The sequence below is a fragment of the Haliotis asinina genome, chromosome 15 (assembly GCF_037392515.1).
Source record: "Haliotis asinina isolate JCU_RB_2024 chromosome 15, JCU_Hal_asi_v2, whole genome shotgun sequence".
NCBI lineage: Eukaryota > Metazoa > Mollusca > Gastropoda > Lepetellida > Haliotidae > Haliotis > Haliotis asinina.
In genome coordinates, this window is record NC_090294.1 from 35,717,945 (window position 1) to 35,737,522 (window position 19,578).

At 39.2% G+C, this 19,578-nt stretch overlaps 1 protein-coding gene across 2 annotated transcripts in view; it reads left to right on the plus strand.

Moving 5' to 3' along the window:
• Positions 1-19,578, plus strand: part of LOC137265473 (VPS10 domain-containing receptor SorCS2-like) — a 46,598-nt gene that overhangs the window by 17,688 nt on the left and 9,332 nt on the right. For both annotated transcript variants that reach the window (XM_067800878.1, XM_067800879.1), the window contains exons 4-17: positions 784-939; positions 1,845-1,918; positions 2,170-2,231; positions 4,110-4,231; positions 4,669-4,758; positions 5,369-5,536; positions 7,038-7,172; positions 8,844-9,014; positions 9,172-9,272; positions 9,857-9,967; positions 11,178-11,295; positions 12,288-12,427; positions 13,495-13,605; positions 16,130-16,301. In XM_067800878.1, the coding sequence (XP_067656979.1) occupies positions 784-939; positions 1,845-1,918; positions 2,170-2,231; positions 4,110-4,231; positions 4,669-4,758; positions 5,369-5,536; positions 7,038-7,172; positions 8,844-9,014; positions 9,172-9,272; positions 9,857-9,967; positions 11,178-11,295; positions 12,288-12,427; positions 13,495-13,605; positions 16,130-16,301 (1,731 nt within the window). The remainder of the gene's footprint in view (positions 1-783; positions 940-1,844; positions 1,919-2,169; positions 2,232-4,109; positions 4,232-4,668; positions 4,759-5,368; positions 5,537-7,037; positions 7,173-8,843; positions 9,015-9,171; positions 9,273-9,856; positions 9,968-11,177; positions 11,296-12,287; positions 12,428-13,494; positions 13,606-16,129; positions 16,302-19,578) is intronic.

Here is a 19,578-nt window from a genome sequence, read left to right on the forward strand (position 1 = left end):
ACACTTCCTATCCAAATTGAAAGTTCATTATCCCCTACTTTTTTTGAAGAGTATATGAAGACATGTTGAATTGTGTTTTCTTTTAATCCCAACTCTTTGGTCAGTTTGAGTTCTAGTTTGGAATCCTAGTCAGTAAAATATCTCAAAATATTATGGAATCAGTACATTTCCCAAATAAATCCAAGATGAAAACTGTATGTCATCTTTGTTGATCAATGTGAGAACATAACCCTTAGAGCCAGCAGATGTCTTGAATGAGTGCCATTAAAATCTGAAGTGGGGATATCGTCCAGGTACTCACATGAAAAGCCATAACAAAAACGACAGTTTAAGAATTGCAGTAGATCAGTGCCCTAGTAATGAAGTTCAATGTGGTACTTCATATTCTTGACAAACATCTGGCTGAGGTACAATCATGGCTCTGTGCATCATGTTTATGTCTCTTGTCATGTAGTTCCATACCTGTGAAGATCCAGGTTAGAACAGACCTTCAGTAACCCATACTTGTCAAAAGCAGTGACTAACAGAATTGTGTGGTCAGACTCGTTTGACACGTCATTCTGTCCCATTTGCGTAGATCAATGCTCATGATGTTGATCACTGGATTGTCTGGTCAAGGCTCACTTATATACAGACTGCCCCTCTATGGCTGAAATATTGATGGGTGTGGCATAAAACTAAACTCACTTGCTTCTCTACTTATTTAGATTCAAGTGACAATTCAAAGGAAGCAGTAACTTGTATATACACAACAGTAACCTAGTTGTTGCATTTTCTCAACAGCTGATTTTTGCTGACACAGCAAATAAGACGTTGTATATCACATATGACGAGCTGAGGAATGTGAAGACAGTGAGCACCCCCTTTGTCCCGGACCGACTGGTGCCCCATCCCACTGTGGCTGACTATGTCCTGGGGTACACGCTTGCACAGAGGAAGGTGAGTGACATGGGGCAGCAGTGTATCTTTTAACCAGTCTGACATAGAAACTAGTTTTGTACAGTACAATTCCTATCCATCTGATTAGTACAAAAATGGTGTAGCTTGAGTAATTTGAAGTATGAAGGAGTGCTATCATTATTCTCAAGAGTGACTTCAGGAAGTGAAAACAGGTTTTGAAGTCAGATTATTTTAAGGTTAGGGATATTGGTATTTTAAGGATTGATATTTTGTTAGTGTTTCAGTGAACAAATAGATAATTATTCAGAATTTCAACATTTACATACATCCCTAACTGTTTTTGTCCAGTAGGGTATATGATAGAGTGATATTGTTTTATGCTGCTTGTAACAAAATTTCAGCGATATCACAGGAGAGACCTTCAGAAATGAACCTCACATGTGGCACATGTGGGAAATCATTACCCATGTTATTGGTAGCACCGGCGAACATTCTAACGACTAGGCTACCTCACTATCCCAATATAAGCAATAGATCATTGTATCATGTAAGTCATACATTATATGAAATATGCATTATTTTTGGCATGTTTACATAGATGTTAATTAATAATACTGTGTTACGGAAACACACATGGCGAAACGTCTTGTAAGAGGCAACTAATGGGATTGGTGGTTAGATTCGCTTTCTTAGTTGATACTTGATCGGTTCCCAGTTGTGCAGATTGATGCTCATGCTGTTGATCACTGAGTTGTCTGGTCCAGCCTCAATTGGTTACAGATGCCGGAACTTCACCCACTCACTCAGAACTAAACTTCACTCACTCACTCATTCACTTACACTCACTCACTCACTCACTCACTCACTCACTCACTCACTCACTCACTCACTCACATGTCTTAATTCATATTGTTAGTACTTTCTAACACTGACCCTCTTTACAGCTGTATGTGTCAATGGACTTTGGTGAAACATGGCAAGACATGAACCAAGAAGGTGTCACTCCACGGGTGTTTTGGTAAGTATTGAGTTCTTCTTCACTTTTACTTTACATGATATCAATCACTGGTTCCTTGGGTGAGCATTAGTTCATTCACAGGCTGCAGTGTTATTGTTTGAAGATAAATGAATGTGACACATCACTCACTTAAAGTAGAACTATTTCCGTGTTCAGTAATGGATCATCACTGATGTAGTAGTACTACACACTGTTAGGTAGCCTGATTCACTTGTTTGTTAAAGTGCAGCATGGATTGATGTTTGTTTCAGGGCTGATGCCAAGCATGACAAGAATGATGTGTTTGTGCATATGGAAGTTCAGACCACCAGTGGTAAGACCAGAACATGTGATTCTTCAAAGGCATTTAGAAGTTGGTGTAGAAATACAGGACAAAGATTTATGGATAACAACTTCTTGTATTTATTTCTCACAACATTTCATAACCATTCACTTCCACTTGTATTATGTTGTCATGGCATTGTGACGTCATAAGCATTGTGACGTCACTGGCAGAATTAACAGTTAAGCCTTTTGGATTCCGTTTAACCTGATGATTGCGCTAGATCAAGCCCTGAAATGTTTTGAGAAATAAATTCAAGAACTTATTATCCATAAAATTTGTCCTGTAAGACTATTACCGGTACGTTCATTTCTGTGATACTGTAGATTCCCAGCTCACTACATCAGTAAATATTCTGTTATATTGTGTATGTTTTTAACCGAAGCACCGTTAGATCGCAGGGAAACTTAAAGGTCACTTGAACGCAAAACACAACTTTGCAGATTCTGATACTTTTTGATATGGAAATACATTATCAATAATGCTAATTCAACTTTTAAAGTTGATAAAATAATGCGATAGAAAAAAACCCCCACGAAGTTTGAGTTCAAATGATTAACACAAACAGCTGTGCTGTGCTGTGTTGCATCCAAGTAGGACAGCAGTCACTACACCAGTAGGACACCAGTAGGACAATTCCCCACATGACATGTCCCCATGTAGACATTTCACTACACCAGTAGGACAATTCCTCACATGACATGTCCCTATCTTGACATTTCACTACACCAGTAGGACAATTCCTCACATGACATGTCCCTATCTTGACATTTCACTACACCGGTAGGACAATTCCTCACATGACATGTCCCTATCTAGACATTTCACTACACCGGTAGGACAATTCCTCACATGACATGTCCCTATCTAGACATTTCACTACACCAGTAGGACAATTCCTCACATGACATGTCCCCATGTAGACATTTCTCTACACCAGTAGGACAATTCCTCACATGACATGTCCCTATCTTGACATTTCACTACACCAGTAGGACAATTCCTCACATGACATGTCCCTATCTTGACATTTCACTACACCGGTAGGACAATTCCTCACATGACATGTCCCTATCTAGACATTTCACTGTTTCACTACACCTGTTTTGTGGTGCGTGCTGGCTAAAGTGCCAGGCCAGTGATCCAGTGAGGTTGAGGTGCCCGGATCGAGCCCACCTGTGACCGAGTGTGAAAACCTGAGAGTCAACTTTGTTGTCACAACCCCTAGTGTACAGTACACAACTTCAATCATTGACCACATGCAACACCTCTCTGGCTATACACCATAAACAAAATACATTGATTTGTGTCTGTCTCTGTCACATTCTGTAACTACACAGTCAGACTGGGGTGATACTTGTAAACATGACATTATTTTGTCTGTGGGTTGCAAACCAAAAGCACCAGGCTGTCACTTTCATTGCACTTCTCCCTCATAATCGTGTACTGTGTCAATATTTTAAGGATAGTTTGTTAGACAACTTTTTTTTTTATTTTAGGACTTACATTCTGTGAAAAAACTCACACAGTTGGTCTGATGTTTTGATAATAATCAGCATTTTATTGAGTATTACATGTGTATTAGTATTCGAGTTGACTTGCAATTCATCAGTGTGCTTTTGAGTCAACCGTCTAGTCTCCTTTTTCATTGAGATGCAGTGTGAGACAAGAGTTAACTCCCTTGATGTTATATACCAGAGAAACAGATTCCAGACCTTTCTTCCAAGGCAGTAGAGTGGGACCAGTACCCTGTAGTACTTTCCAGACCTTTAGGTCTAAATGTAGTACAAGTCTAAATACAATAGGTAACCCCCCTCACTCAATGTCATATATACTGTGTATTACACTACTTTCATATGTTTTCAACAGGTTTAGCTCGTTACAAGAAATGCAGCATTGTCTGCAAGTGTGATGCTGTGGTGTTTGAGAGCAGTGTTGGAAGTTTTGATGCATTCAGTATGCTGGTCATCAATGAGTACATCTTTGTGCAGGTAGAATGGTGGATAGAAAAGTGTTTCATGGACATTCATACGCCACTTTTATTTGTGCCCCTAACTTTATTTTGATATTGTCATTTTAAAAATATTATTTTTACCTTGTCACACCTTGATATGTCCACTATAAGAATGCATATCTGTAAGAACGAGTGTGACTGAATCTACTACCTAATAACACATGCTTGTAAACTTTCCAAGTGGTATTTTTGTGAAAGGAAAAAATAATAATGTGCTCCTCATTTGTCACTTTTTTCTACAAAAAATCAAGAAAGAAAATCATAATGCCCTTGTCATGTTTGAAAAAAAGTCTGCCCGAGAAACATTTAATTTTTTTGGGCAGCCTTATACATTTGTTTTTGTATTTAGGGTCTACATTAGGGCAAAGGAATTAGTTTTGACTGAGTGAGGTACATGTATCCGTTTTGTTTCAGAAAAGTGATCTGTACAACAGTGTTATGTATGTCTCCTACAAGGGTGGAGACTTCAAGAGAGCCTACTTTCCCCCGGAGGCCAGCGCCAAGGTAGGTACTTGAGTTGAATGTTTCAGGATTTGCTATAAATATATGATTGTTGGTTCAAATGTTGTGTCCCCATGAGTATCTTTGTCAGCACTATTCATCTTGCTTTTGGTTTTAACATTTTATAAACTCTTCTCATGGTATTAATATTTTTTATTGGACTTTATTGCATATCATCACATTTATTTCTGAAACCTGCATTCAGTGTTGAGTATTATATTCAAGTATACATTGTATTCAATAGAATTTTCAGAGAGAGATGTATTTCTTGTCAGATTACTGGTGTTATTGCCGGAATTATTATCAAAAATAATATGTTCCCCTGGGATGGCATGAACTTATTGACCCGTGGAGATTTGGGATCGAACTGATCATAGTACGATCAAATGATCTTCATGCTTGACATGAAAGCGATGAACAGGATTGGGTGATCAGGCTTGCTTACTTGTTGACATGTTAACATATCCAACCGAGAAGATTGATGCTGATCCTGTTCACACTTGATTGTCTGCTCCAGATGTAATTAACTACAAACTGCTGTCATATTGATGGACTATGGCTGAGTGTGATGTAAAACTAAACTCACTCACTCATAAACTGATTGGTGTTTCAGGACTACCTGATTGTAAATGCAGACGAGGGACAGGTATTCATTGCTGTCAATCACCTGACCAATGCAAACCTCTACCTGTCAGATGCCACTGGACAGTACTATGTCTTGACCATTGCTAACTGTGTATTCAAGCCTCAAGCAAACTGGTTCAGTGTTGACATATATGAGGTGAGTATATTTACATACAACTGCGAATAATCTGTCTGTCCTTTTGCACGGGACTGCGTTCATTATCCCTGTATTTGTTATTAGTCAACACAATATCTCATGAACTGTTGTACCCAATGTCTTCATTCTTTTTCAGAAGTTCTCCTTTGGGTACATATAAGCATTTTTATGTCCATTAAAAATCCATACGACAGTTGTAACTAATTTTGATAATAAAACATTTACAAAACAAAAAACTCGTTTTTGTCTTGTGAGACCACCTTTACAGGGCCCCCCACAGCCAAGAGCAGGTAACTGCCTGTCTACCTCGTCAGTTGTCCACAGTGGACAAAGGAGCTAAGCTCAAGCTGATTAAGCTTTGTCATCTGTTTGCACTCGGTGGTGGGTTAATATCCATTCGCATTTTATCGGTGGTGGTATTTGGTGATGGTTTTGTAGTCCCGCCCCACTTTGGCTGGATGCCTTACTTTCCTTTCCATTTCCCCGCTTTGCTTGCTAATGTGATATGGACAGGGTTTGGTTTGTTGAGTTTCCCATATGTCCAGGTCTCCAAACTTTGATTTGGGTGGGCAGGGTTTGTCATTTGGGGTTTCTAGCCAATGGGCATATCAGCTTTGACAAGTGGGTCCTCAGCTTTGTCACGCCCTGCCATGACTGACATCAGCGGCTTTTTCTATATCTGTGTTGTTGTAGATTCGCACTTCAATCGAATGGACTGTGCTGTCAGACAGAATACCGCTATCTGTTGTTTATCTTTGGGAGTTTAATGCTTATATGTACGCCAAGGAGGATTTCTTCTGAAAAAGAATTGTACAAACCTGTAGAGGTTATGAATTCTTTGAGGAAAGTCCTCCTTGAGGTATGGCACCCTCCTCCCCTCATTCTGTCTGATACATTCAGTGTGAAAAGTGAGGTGCGAGGTAGGTGATCAGAGTTACCTGCTCTTGACTGTCGGGGGGGGGGGCAGTAAAGGTGGTCTCACAAGACAAAAACGAGGTTTTTGTTTTGTAAATATTTTATTTTCAAAGTAGTTACAACTGCCGTAGAGATATATAAATTCTTATATGTACCTCAAGGAGGACTTTCTTCAAAGAATTTATAACCTCTACAGGTTTGTACAAATTTTGGTGACAGACTACACTGTAGATTACTCAGACACCTGTCAATTTGGGTTACTTCGAGCTTATTTTCAAGATCACCATGACAATGACCACTTTCCTAACTCTTGTTAATGTAATATTGTGTACAGTGTGGAAAGCAGTGTGTTCAAATGTAGTGACATCCTACACTGGGGGATTATGCAGCTGAATACATAATCCCCATTTTATCTGACCAAAAGAAAAATAAAACAAGTGAGTATGTTATGGTACATTGTTCTTTAGCAGAGGGGACATTGCCATGAAAGTGGTAAACATTTGTTTTTCATGATTGCATGACCAGTATTATTCAATAAAACATGAAAAATAGTATGTCTCTTCAATATTAGTTTTTGTCTCAACAGGTGAAGGGCATATCTGGGACTTACATCGTGAACCAGGTGGCGGATGATGGTGGCTTCCATACCAAAATCTCTTTTGACAAGGGAGGTAACTGGAATGACATTCCCACTCCTAAATCAGCAAAGACAAAATGTAATGTGAGTTGCTTAAGAATTAATCTTTGATTTGTTTGAAATTATTTCAGTATGTTCCTTTTCAAATGTCATTTTGAAAAACATCCCAGATCTTCCCCACAGAATTAGTGATTAGTGCACAAGATGGCTCCCATGATTTTGGTTATTCTGTTCATATGTACGAGAGCTGAGGCGAGGTTAGGATACACTTAGTCTCAGTATTGTTCATTACATTCCACTAAGGAGTCTAACAAACCCTAGTATGAGGTGGCATCAGGTAACTTTTAGCCAATTAGAACACAACTTACCAAATTGCGAAAGTGGACCATTCGCTCATACCGTTTAAACTTTTATCTCTAAAAGGTTTGTACCCAAATGATTCTGAATGCCATTTTCTGTATGATTGCTTCCACATGGAGCATGCTAAACAGTCACTGAAATTGCATTTTGTCAGTATTCAAGGATGTCAGCTTGCAGAAATATTGGCCAATGGTAACCATGTCATCAGAAAGCCATAAGAGTGTTTACTGCATATGTGTTTTATGTGGATTTTTCGTTTGTTGAGGGATCAGTGTCAGTGACAGGGGAATTTCATAAGTGCTGGGAAACCCCAAACAGTAGCTGTTGTCTGATTGGTTGAAACCGTTCGGCCAACTTGGGTTTGATTGGACAGTCATAGGTCACTCAAAGGTTACCTGACGCGACCTACTACTAGGGTTTGTTAGACTCAGTGGAGGATTGTAACGAATAGTACTGAGATTAAGTTTACTTAGACTTGGTTAAATTGAGTTTAGCACAGCTGATTGTTAGGTTGTTACCGTAATTACTGGGGGATGAACCTGCATAATTCAGTATGGACTTTATACACTGTTCTTGACAACTGATCACACTGAAAAGATGACTGAAGGCTGGAGGGTCAGCTTATCCATGGAGCATACCATTTTGATACTGGTTTGAAGGGTCAGGTTACAGGGGTCAGCATGTCTATTAGATCAACTTATCCATGGTATTGTATGGCATTTCATAAAAATGACATGTTTATCTTTGAAATATTTGTGTCTGAATTTTAAAAAAAAATCAATTATTGCATCCTTTTGACATGTTATGACATGAATACCTTTACACATTGGTATTAGTGATGTTCCCACAATTTCTACTTTTTGAGCATTGTTATATTGACATTTTATTCAATATGCAATTAGAATCAGTAGTTCATGAACAGTAATATATGCTTTCAAAGGGTGTTTTTGTAAGGAAGCCTTGCAAGAGTGGTGTCCCTAAGCATCATCAGGATCTGCTGACAATTGGTTGCATGACAGGTTCATGATATGATACCTGGTTGCACTCCACCGAGGTGTGTTGCACAAGGTTCAAAGTGTGGTTTGCTGGTCTGTGTTAATAGGTGGTACAATGAAATAACTGTTCACAGTAATGGCGATTGGATGGCCAAGTGGTTAAAGCATCTGCTCATCACACTAAAGATCTGGGTTCAAATCTTCAATTTCCCATGTGGGCACAATGGGTGAAGCCCCTTTCTGGTGTTCCCTGGTGTGTTAAAGCTGGACTATTGATAAGAAGGGGTGTAAAACCATACTGTCTCTCTCATGCAAAGTTCTTTTGGGTATAGTTTACCCTCTGTAATTTTTTCAGTAGCATCGTTTTAACATTAACGCCATCTACAACTTTCTGTCTCAGACCAGCGACTGTTCCATCCACTTAATGGTCCACAGTCTGTATGTGATCAGCATCCTGGCAGAAGCCAAGGCGCCTGGTATCCTAATGGCCCACGGCAACATTGGCACCAAGCTCAAGGATGGACCATTATCTGTCTTCATCAGTCGTGATGGGGGCTGGACCTGGACCCAGGTAAGTGTGTCAGCAACCCTAACTTCATTCTGCTTACGGAGTATTGGTGGCCCTTACTGACATGTTTTGGCTTGTTTCATACTATGTTAATATCTTTAAGACAGTTGAAAAATCACAGCCTGCAATACAAAGGATGTCTGTTTTTTGTTTGGTCCAGACTTCACTGGCGGCAGGTCGGTACAAGTTCAACATCCTTGACCAGGGCAGCGTGCTGACTGCCATAGAAGATGCCTCCATTAACCAGACAGACAATGTGCAGTAAGTCTATGACCTCCTTGTAGCTTTTGGAAGTTTTACATAATTATGTAGGAACGTCTGCATCAGGTCAATGATGCAATTCATTAAGCATTGATTGGGTGGTATACCCTGGAGATATCAAAGATGTCAACTACTGAGACGTTGCCTACATCTACGTTACTTAGTCATCTGTAATAAAATGATGAGTATTGCTGTAAAACTGCTGAACATTGCTGCAAGCAATGCTGAACATGGTGTAACATTGCTGAGCATGCTGTGGCATTGCTGAACATGCTTAACATTGCTGAACATTGCTGTAACATGGTGTAACATTGCTGAGCATGTTATCACATTGCTGAGCATGTTCTAACATTGCTGAACGTGATGTATCATCGCTGGACATACTGAAAAATTGCTGAACATGATGTACATTTGCGATGATATTGCTGAACATTGCTGTGTTATTGCTGAACTTGGCGTAATATTGCAGTGATATTGCTGAACATTGATGTGATATTTCTGAACATGGTGTAACACAGCTATGCCATTACTGAGCGTAGCTGATTTTGCTGAACATTGTGTAAAGCCACATTCATTGGTTGCAGCTACTCTCTTGATGAGGGCAAGACTTGGCACACTGAGAAGTTCCTGTCAGGGAAGAAGATCCGTGTTGATGGGGTTCTTAATGAGCCGGGCATAACCTCACTCATTGCAAGGTTTGGAGAAAACAGAATCATAACCATGTACATTCCAACAGAGGTGACAGAATCAACAGGAATTCACTTTGTATTGTTTGCCCTATCTAAATTAATCTCTAGGTGCCTGACTCTGAGGGTGCGGGTTCGAATCCCGGATGGGACTAAACCGAAAAAAGTACTAGAATGTGTACTTTACTAAGAAAGTGAAATCCCAAATATGACATATGTTGCATTTGACCACTTTCTAAATGGCATCGTGTAATCATAGCTTTCGGCCGTGGGAGCCGTGCCAATTTACACTCATCAGAGGGGTACACAAAGTACGCAGTCTAGACTACCAGTTGTCCGACTTTCATTTTTGTGGAAGTTGCGGTGGCTGAACGGGCTAGGCGGCTGACTTTGTGTGCTGGCGATTAGGTGCCTGACTCTGAGGGTGCGGGTTCGAATCCCGGATGGGACTAAACCGAAAAAAGTACTAGAATGTGTACTTTACTAAGAAAGTGAAATCCCAAATATGACATATGTTGCATTTGACCACTTTCTAAATGGCATCGTGTAATCATAAGATGATGTGAGTCTCTGATCTGAAAGTTGTGGTACTCTGTGTTCAAAATTGTTTGTTATAGGTTGTATATGTCCATGACAACTTGTGTCGAAGATGATGAAATTATTCACTGATACAGAACAAGGGTGGTGTCCCTATTTCCATCTCCTTTAGGAGCAGTAGGGGTAGCGTAGGGGTTAGAGTGTTTGTCGTCATGTCAAAGACCTTGGTTCGATTTCCTACGTGGGTTCAATGTGTGAAACCAATTTCTGGTGTCTCAGCTGAAGTGGCGTAAAACTAAATTCATTCACTCTCTCTCCCTTACCACTAGCTTAACACAGAGTTTCTATACTTCTTGAAAACAATTGTGGCACCAGTTTATACTTTTGTTTCATTAATAGTGTTGCTGTGGTATGTTTGTATTTTAATGATATGTATGGTGGCAGAGAGAGATGAGAGAGCCACAATCAACTCAGTGCGCCTACATAGTGGCAGCAAGAGTTGTATACTCCCCAGGGAGTTGAGATTGAAATATGATGTGCTGTTGAGATTGACATCCAGTGATCGAGGGAAAAATACCAGCGCATTGAGCATGCACTGGTGCATGGATATGTGCGCTATATAGATATCCTATCTATCTATCAGAGATTTTTTAAATTGTGGCTCCTGGTACTATGGTTACAGTGTATATGGCCATGAGAACAGAAGCAGTGTCTGGACAGTGGTCAAGCTCAACTTCTCGTCGGTATTGACCCAAAAATGTGTGAAGGACAACTACACAACATGGACCCCTGCTGACCAGGTGAGAAGTCATCAAACATGGTGTCCCTGTTATGGATTGGTCAATGCTGCAAGGCAGCTAACCAGCCCAGCACTATTGCACATACAACAGAATGAAAATTGGTTTTCAATGAGTTGTCTGTTGGTCAGCTTATAGAAAGAGAAGTACATTCAGTGCTGTGTCATGTCTATACTAAGGTCTAATGACTACATGCACACTATACAGTAAAACCTGTCTAAACCGAATAGCACTCCATGGGACCAAAACAAAATGCTTAAGACAGGGTGCCAGATGAGATTGGCAATCATTTTCCAACATGGCTACCATTTATATTCGTCAATCTCTTGTGTGCCTTTGATCTCCTGTAATTGTGCAACAAACTAAAACAGTGTTGATGACAGCTAATCAGTCTTTATGTACCACTAAACATTGATCAAATAACAAGCACAAATAAAAAAATTCGCCAGAAAAAGTCAGATATTTATTTACTGACAAGTCATTCACTTGAAAAGAGTTAACACAATCCCCTAGTGTTTATAAAGAATAACCGTGGTAATCCTACAAGCGTTTAATTCACTGCTTAATCACTGCTTCCTGATTATCAAGTGTCAAGATTGATTAGCGTATTGGATTATGGGTGCTTGATTGGACTCCTTGTACCCATGCCGGTTTAGACAGTGTTAAAGTTCCGTGTAGGGACTGGAAAGTGGTGCAGGAATGTGGAATAGACAGATGCTGATTTAGATAGTGTCTTAATGATCATAATATCATTGTAAAATGGGCCAAGATTTTATGCTGGTTTTGACAGAGTGCCAGATCAGACAGGTGCCGGTTGGCAGGTTTCACTATAAATATTTTTTTGTCATTGCTTGTGTCATACAAATGAGGATCATATGAAACAGATTGCCCACAACTTTTTATCATAGGTTCTAGGCAATGGGACATAATTGTGCTGCAATAAAGTATTGACATTATGACTTGAATATCTAACAAAAATTACTTTTATTTCATAGATGGATACTCAAAAATGCATCTTGGGGGGCAAAATTGTCTATGAGCGCAGAAAGCAAGATTCTCAATGCTACAATGGAGCTGATTACAGAAGACCCACAAACACTACTATTTGTCGATGTGAAGAGGAGGACTTTGAATGGTAGGCATCCTGTCGGATATCTCACTCCTGTGGTATAAATGACGACAGCTGACAAATAGTAGGTATTTAAACTGAGGTTAGGTCATACTGATGGGGATTTGAAGGTTTTAAGTACTATGAAAACTCCTGCTATTTTTCAAGGATTCGTTTTCAAAGTTGGATGGACCATGTAAGCATATATGCCTTTCAAAAAAAGAAGGGGATATTCCATTTTGTGTGTAAACCACTAGCCAATGCCAAAGCATGTGAGAAAAAGTAATATATATCAATACAGATGAAACATTGGCAAAGGAATGGAATAACTTGTCACATTTTGCCATAGTTTCTCTTCAACATCTGTTTCCTCTATCTTCATCATCATTTGCATTTTATGTCTTGTAAACCCCAATATCCCCCAGAGTTTTGAATGGTTTAGAATAGGTTCCCAATAAGGAGATAACGTCAGACCTGGGTGCCATTGGACAAAGCAGTCTTGGCACTATGTCAGTCGAAAGTTAGAGAGTGAAAGCTACTTTCACCTTAGCGCTAAGATCGCTCTGATCAGTGGCCCCCCTGGTGGTCTAACTTTGTTGATTTTGTTACATCACTCCCAAAAGCAGGGGATGCTGCTTACAATATCAACCACCAGTTTGTCTAGTTCACACTTCAATATTTACTTGGAATATTTTAGGTATAAAGGAATGCTCTGCTGAAGCCTTAGTAAGAATTTGACGCATATATAATCCCCAAGACAACTGTGTCTGTCTGACCTTTGACATGTCTGTTGCTATGCTAAAGTTCATTGTTTGGCTTATTTTTGAAACCGCCTTGATATATTTTTGTTTGTCAAGACTCAAATCGAGTCTTACATTTGGTAATACAAAGACTGCTGTGAGAAGATGGTTGCATATACTTAATGTGTTCACTTATCACACCGAATACCTGAGTTCGATTCCCTACATGAGTAAAGTGTGTTGGTGTCTCCCGCCATGATATTGCTGAAATATTGCTCAAAGTGGCATAAAACGTAACCATCTCGCTGTGAAGAGAGGTTTAGTGTGAGTACGCATGTAGTATTTGTTCTCCAGTGACTATGGCTACGTCCTCAACAAAGGCAACTGCAAGAAGGCAGGATGGTTTACAGAGGAAAGCATCATCAATGAGTGTGAGGAAGGAAAGGAGTTTAACCGCAGTAAAGGGTAAACATTGTGTAGTGCTTATTTAGTGTCACAGCATTGTGTCTTGTGGACAATGACCACTACATGTGAAAACATTCAACTTTGAATTGTTGTGGGTGAGGTGTTAAGCATGGCTTTAATTGCTAAGAACACTTAACTATCATTTATCATTTAGGACTGCACAATTTGCAGTTCAAAGAATTTTTTCGTGGATCATTAAGGGTAATTTGTTGAGAAGATCATTTCTTATAACTGTATGATTGTTGTGCTTTTATCCTTAGCACCATATCTGTGGCCTTCAGTTTGTTAGTCTTGTATATGTCTTTGACCTAGGCTATCCTTTCACATCAAGCCATTATTTAGTTGCAATACAGCACATATTTCTCTCTTGAGTTTTGACAAAAGGCAAATCACACTCACTACCTCTGATATAGCTGATCATGACCTAAAAGCTGAATATATATAAAGATACAGAAAAAAGTATCTTTTTTAAGAATTGTGAACATTCATTTTGAAATACAAGATCTACAACTGCAACTGATTTACCCATATCCATGCACATGAATGGGATTTAAACAGCTTCAATTAGCCCACACCCTAAATGGATTGTTCTGCTTACTAGTTTCACAAATAATTTAGGTATGAATGGCAACACATTTGGCAGAAAATGAATAGATGAATTACTGTTTGTGAAGACGTTTTGAGAGTTCTGAGGTGTCTATCACATATAACTCTGATGTTTTAGTCCCCATTGCAGGTGGTGTCATATCAGTCACTAATTCGTCTGATAAAACTTAACATTCTCTTTTCATTAGCTGAACATATCTTTAAAGAATATCTCACATATATCCCTTTCTCCATGGCTCTTAAAGGTCACATGCAACCAAAAAATGAAACATAATTAAAACACATTTATCACTTATTCATGACATATAATATACATTGCTGCTTCTAAAAAAGCAAATAAACACAATTATAAGTGTATAATCGCGATTCAAAAGTGCAATATTTTGTACTTGGGCTTACTTCCCCCGAAATGAAGCCCTCGGGAGACCGAACCCAGTCATAGCGGGTGGATATGCACTCAAGTGTAACGGCGGCTTCCGATTGGCTGTTTCATTTGCTGATATGCTGAGGGTTCATTGTGTGTACAGAAAGATGATCTTTTTGATGGGCATTTTAGAAGTATAGCCAGTCACAAGAAAGTAAGATTCTTTATGCATAACAACTTCTTTTTGTGTACTTGATGCGTCGTTTCAGTATGGATTCATATACTGTTGTCAAACAAAATCATATACACGAAAAGAAGTCGTTATCCATGAAGAATGTATATAGGGATGTTGGGTTTGGAAAATACATTTTCTCTGAATTTGCGCTCGATCCAATAAAAATCCTGCGTGGCTGGAATCTGTCATTCGTCCAAGTACAAAGTAGGACTTGAAACTGACAAGAGTTTGCACCAGTTTCCGTCAGATCCAGTCATCCGAAAAAATGAATGTAGTTTGTTTGCAACCCACAGACATAAAAACATGTCGTGTGTATCACACGTGCCTGATTACATAATGTGGCAGACACGGGACTCGGGTGCACGAGTCATAAATCAACTTATTTTCTTTATGTCTTATTGTCTGATAGGTGTTAAGTTCAAATTGCATGTGGTCAATGATTGAAGCTGTGTACTGCATGTTGTCTTTAGCAGACAGGCAGACAGACATATAGGTGTAAATAAACCAGACACTGAGCTTTCTCTGTGACAGAGACTGCTTACCACAATCAACAAATTGTTTTACGTAACGAGTAGATTATTTACTTGTTTGTGTACACAACCAAGATTAGACTCCTGCTCACGACCTCAGACGCTGGGCATGCATACTGTTTCAAGCTCCGCGAACCTATTCACTGCGCATGCGTCATGGACGCAGCGCAGCACAGCTGCTGAAACCAGTTTTTCCCCCAGCGCTGGGGGGAATTTAGTAAAACGTTTGAACCCCGATTTCGCGGGCTTTTTTTTCATCGCGTTTTTTTCAACTTTATAGGCTGAATTGGCATTTTTGATGATTTGTTTCGGTAAGTGCATACCGAAAGGTACCAGAATCTGCAAAGTTGTGTTTTACGTTGCATGTGACCTTTAAGTTTCTCTCATTTAGAACTTACTGCCATTCTTTAATCTATAAAAGTAGATATGTGACACAAAATTCCTTCTGAAGGAAGAATGTGTAACCTCTGCGACAATTGTTATGTCAGCAATGAATTTCACTACTTTTTTGTCTGCCTTATCTTCAGACATCATCAGTATACTGAAATCCCAAACCATTAAGTAGAAAACGCAACTGTTTTAAGATTTGATTAATTGTTTAACTTATTTAACAAAGTAGTGTTTGAAGAAACCTGTGTATATTTTGTAGAACTATCATGAAAGCTGTGCAGTCTTCCATGTAACCATCACACCATCCCATGTAGTCACAACTGTATATTTGTGCCTTATATTTATGCGGGGTATCTGTGTAGTGTAATAACAGGTCTGTTATGTTCTGTTCTGGCACAGATACCGCAAGATTGCTGCAGATGTTTGTACGGGTGGCAAGGCTGATGATGACAAGTACAAGTCTTCGACAGAAACCTGTCCAACTATTAAACCAGGGGATCTAGAGATTCAGACAGATCAGGCCATTGCAGCTACAAACACAGATGTAGAGTTCAGGCTGATACAAGGGAAGGTGAGTGCAGGCATCAGGTAATCACATCAACCTGTGCCACCTGTGAGGATCTTAGTTAGAATACGTCTTCAGTAACAGGTGCTTGTCATAAGAGGCGAGTACCACATCATTGCCCTTTACTTTGGTATTTGAGTGGTCAGACTCAAGGACTTGGTGGTGGATGTGGGTGGAACGAGTCATGTCAATCATATCCCAATAGTGTAGTTTGATGCTCATGATGTTGATCGCTGGATTTTATGGGCCAGACTCAGTTATTTACTGACCAACACCCCATAGCTGGAATAGTGCTGAGTATGGCGTATAACAACAACAACATCAATATATTGTTGCCATAATACTGCAGTGAATCCAGAGGAAGGTCAATTATAAGGTGGAGTTGTAAAGATACATCCAGCATCAGATAGGATTTACTACAGTATGTTACCGTGTATAAGCCGAACCCATAGATAAGCCAATCCCTTAACTTGGCCCCCCAAATCAGTGTCAAAATAGTATGTTTCGTGCATAAGCCAACCCCCTGCATCAGACATCTGCCAGTTACAGTCTTGGATCATGTAAAACGTAACTATGGTCGCGGTCAATTCACACCACAAGACATCTCGCACTTACAATCTTGGATGTGAAACGTAAGTATGCAAAGTGAGAATAATATCTAATAAAGATTATACTGACCATTATTCTAAAAATCTGTGTTTGTTTTCCGTTCTGTATCCACAGTAAGAGGTTAAACCCGACAGAATTAGAATTATAAACTATTTTTCCCTATTTTATCGGAAAAAATTCTCGTACACGTGCATCATCAACGGGTCCATATCATCAAGTTGTCAAAGAGCAAAGTAACAATGTTTCTGAGGGATAATTAATCAAAGTGAATAAGCTGAAGAATACAATCAACAACAGTACTCGTAAAAGTTGTCAAATGAACATTATAACTTACTATGTTCATCTTTTTTGAGCCATTGTGTGCTGTACTTAAGCGACATCTCGGCTTTCATCGCCTCGAACTTAACGCTCGGACACGGTGTTTAATGATAAAAAATGTGCATAAAGAATTTTTGTGAAAGGTCATAACCTAGCACGATAAATGCACTAAGGTCCGTAATGTATGTATAGGTGGTGGTATGTTGTCTAACACGTTTAGAATAGCATGATTTTACTCAAAACTTTCGTCTGAATCTATAAGTTTACAAACGATAATATCCGTTGCTGTTATCTGATTGGCTGCCACAGGTCACGTGTTTGATTTTGACCATTCACGATCCTTGTAGCAGACTGGGGGAAATAAGCATCATTAGAAACTAGTTTTTATCCAATAAGATTGCTTCTTACAAATTGGAAAATACTCTTGGCAAGGTTGATGTTCAGAGCTTTTGAACGATATCCCCTATCAAAAGAATCGCCACCTCAAATGTTAATTGTATGGAATTTTGAAAATGAAGGTATTTGCCCCAGCTGTATGCTGTTACCGAGCGGAATGCCATTGATATTGGGAAAAAGATGACCACAGATATTATCTGAGAAATCTATAGTAATAATTTTTTGATTACACGAAAATGAAACTATAAAAGGGTGAAGGGAAACTTTGCGGTATTGCATCGTGGCTCTCAGCTGGGGGGTATAATTACATGTTACAAATGAATGCCCCTACTCCAATAATCGCTCACTTCTTGAACACTTCAACAAAACAATAGCAATCTCACCACCTATCGCTTGCGTGGCATCTACGAAACAACAGGAAGCAATCACCGTATGTGAAGTGTCAGGAAACAACTGATCTGATTGTCGCATCAAATGGCGACCGGACAGGATTATAACTTTTTAGAAATTAATATTGTGTGGAAATAGGTAGGTACAGAACTTAATAATGCCTATGGGCAAAATAATTTGAAATAATGAAAACTGGATACTTCACTTTGTATTTTATTGATCATGTTTGACAAAGTGGGTGTAATCATCGTAAACTTTCTAGCAGATGTACCGCTAACCTGTAAAATCGTCCTCACAGCATACTGACAACCAGAATAATACTTTTGTGAAATTGTGCCTCATAGATAAGCCGACCCCCTTCTACAGACAACATTCTTTGGTCTTCAAAATTCGGCTTATACACGGTAATATACAGAATATCTCTGACATATTTGGAACCTTCTCCTACCATCTCAACAGAGATTCCAGGTTGGAATAGATCGGTTGTAACTTCTGCTGGTAGTAGTAGCCTAATGGACTGGCCATACTCAGAAATTTTCTTGATTACTTGTCTTGCCCAATGGAGGGACTCACTACCTGCAATGTTGATTACCTGATTCTCTGGTCCAGACCTATTTATTTTCTGCTTGTTGTCAAAGTTCTGGAATATTGCTGTGACAAGCTGAGACGGTTGATGACCAAGTTGTGTATGGAGATAGAGTTTGAGTCAGTAGAGTTTTCTCCCTTCTTTGATGTGATTGGTTCCCATAGTAACTTAGCTTTGATTTTCATTCTTGATTGGTCAGCAGCTACACTGATGGAGAGGTCCGGCTGCAGGTGGCTGATTGTATGTGCTCAGCTACATGGTGTGTGGTATAAGTCATATTGTTACCCATGCAGGCTAGGTTATGTACATGATTATTTTTGTGACAATTGCACATGTGGTTTTCAGTGATTCTCAGTGTTGATTGGTCAGCTTAGTAGAGAAGAAATATGACTGTTTGACGGAACTACTTTTCATGATCCAAGTTCACTGACAACTTTTACTGTTTCATTGATAATTAGAACATGCAGTATTCACCCATTCCAAGATCTACCTTAAATACAAAATACTATACAGGTCTGCGTTATACAGTAGACTTTACAAATGTGATCACTATTAGCTGTGATATTTTGTATCTTGAACTGATATGCATATATTTGTGAGTTGTGAAAAAAGTTCATCTTGTATGACAACCAAGGGGTCGATGGGGTAACGTTATTGTTAAAGCATAGCCCATCACACCAAAGACCTTGGTTCAATTCCCAGCGTGGGGCATTAAACTAATCTCACTCACTGATTCTGATAAGCAGACAAACAGTCACAGTTGCCAAATTAAAACATTACCAAAACACAACCAATGTTAATTTCAACTGAATTAAAACATCATCCTTCCATTGGTTCAGCTTTGTCCAAAACAGTTGTTTATATAAAGAGGGAAAAAAATAAGGGATCACATGAAAGCACAAGTGTTCCCATATTTTTTTCGAGATTTCTTTCAAGCTATGCAATACAGAGCTTGGGGAGAAACCTTGAAGAAATAAAGGAACA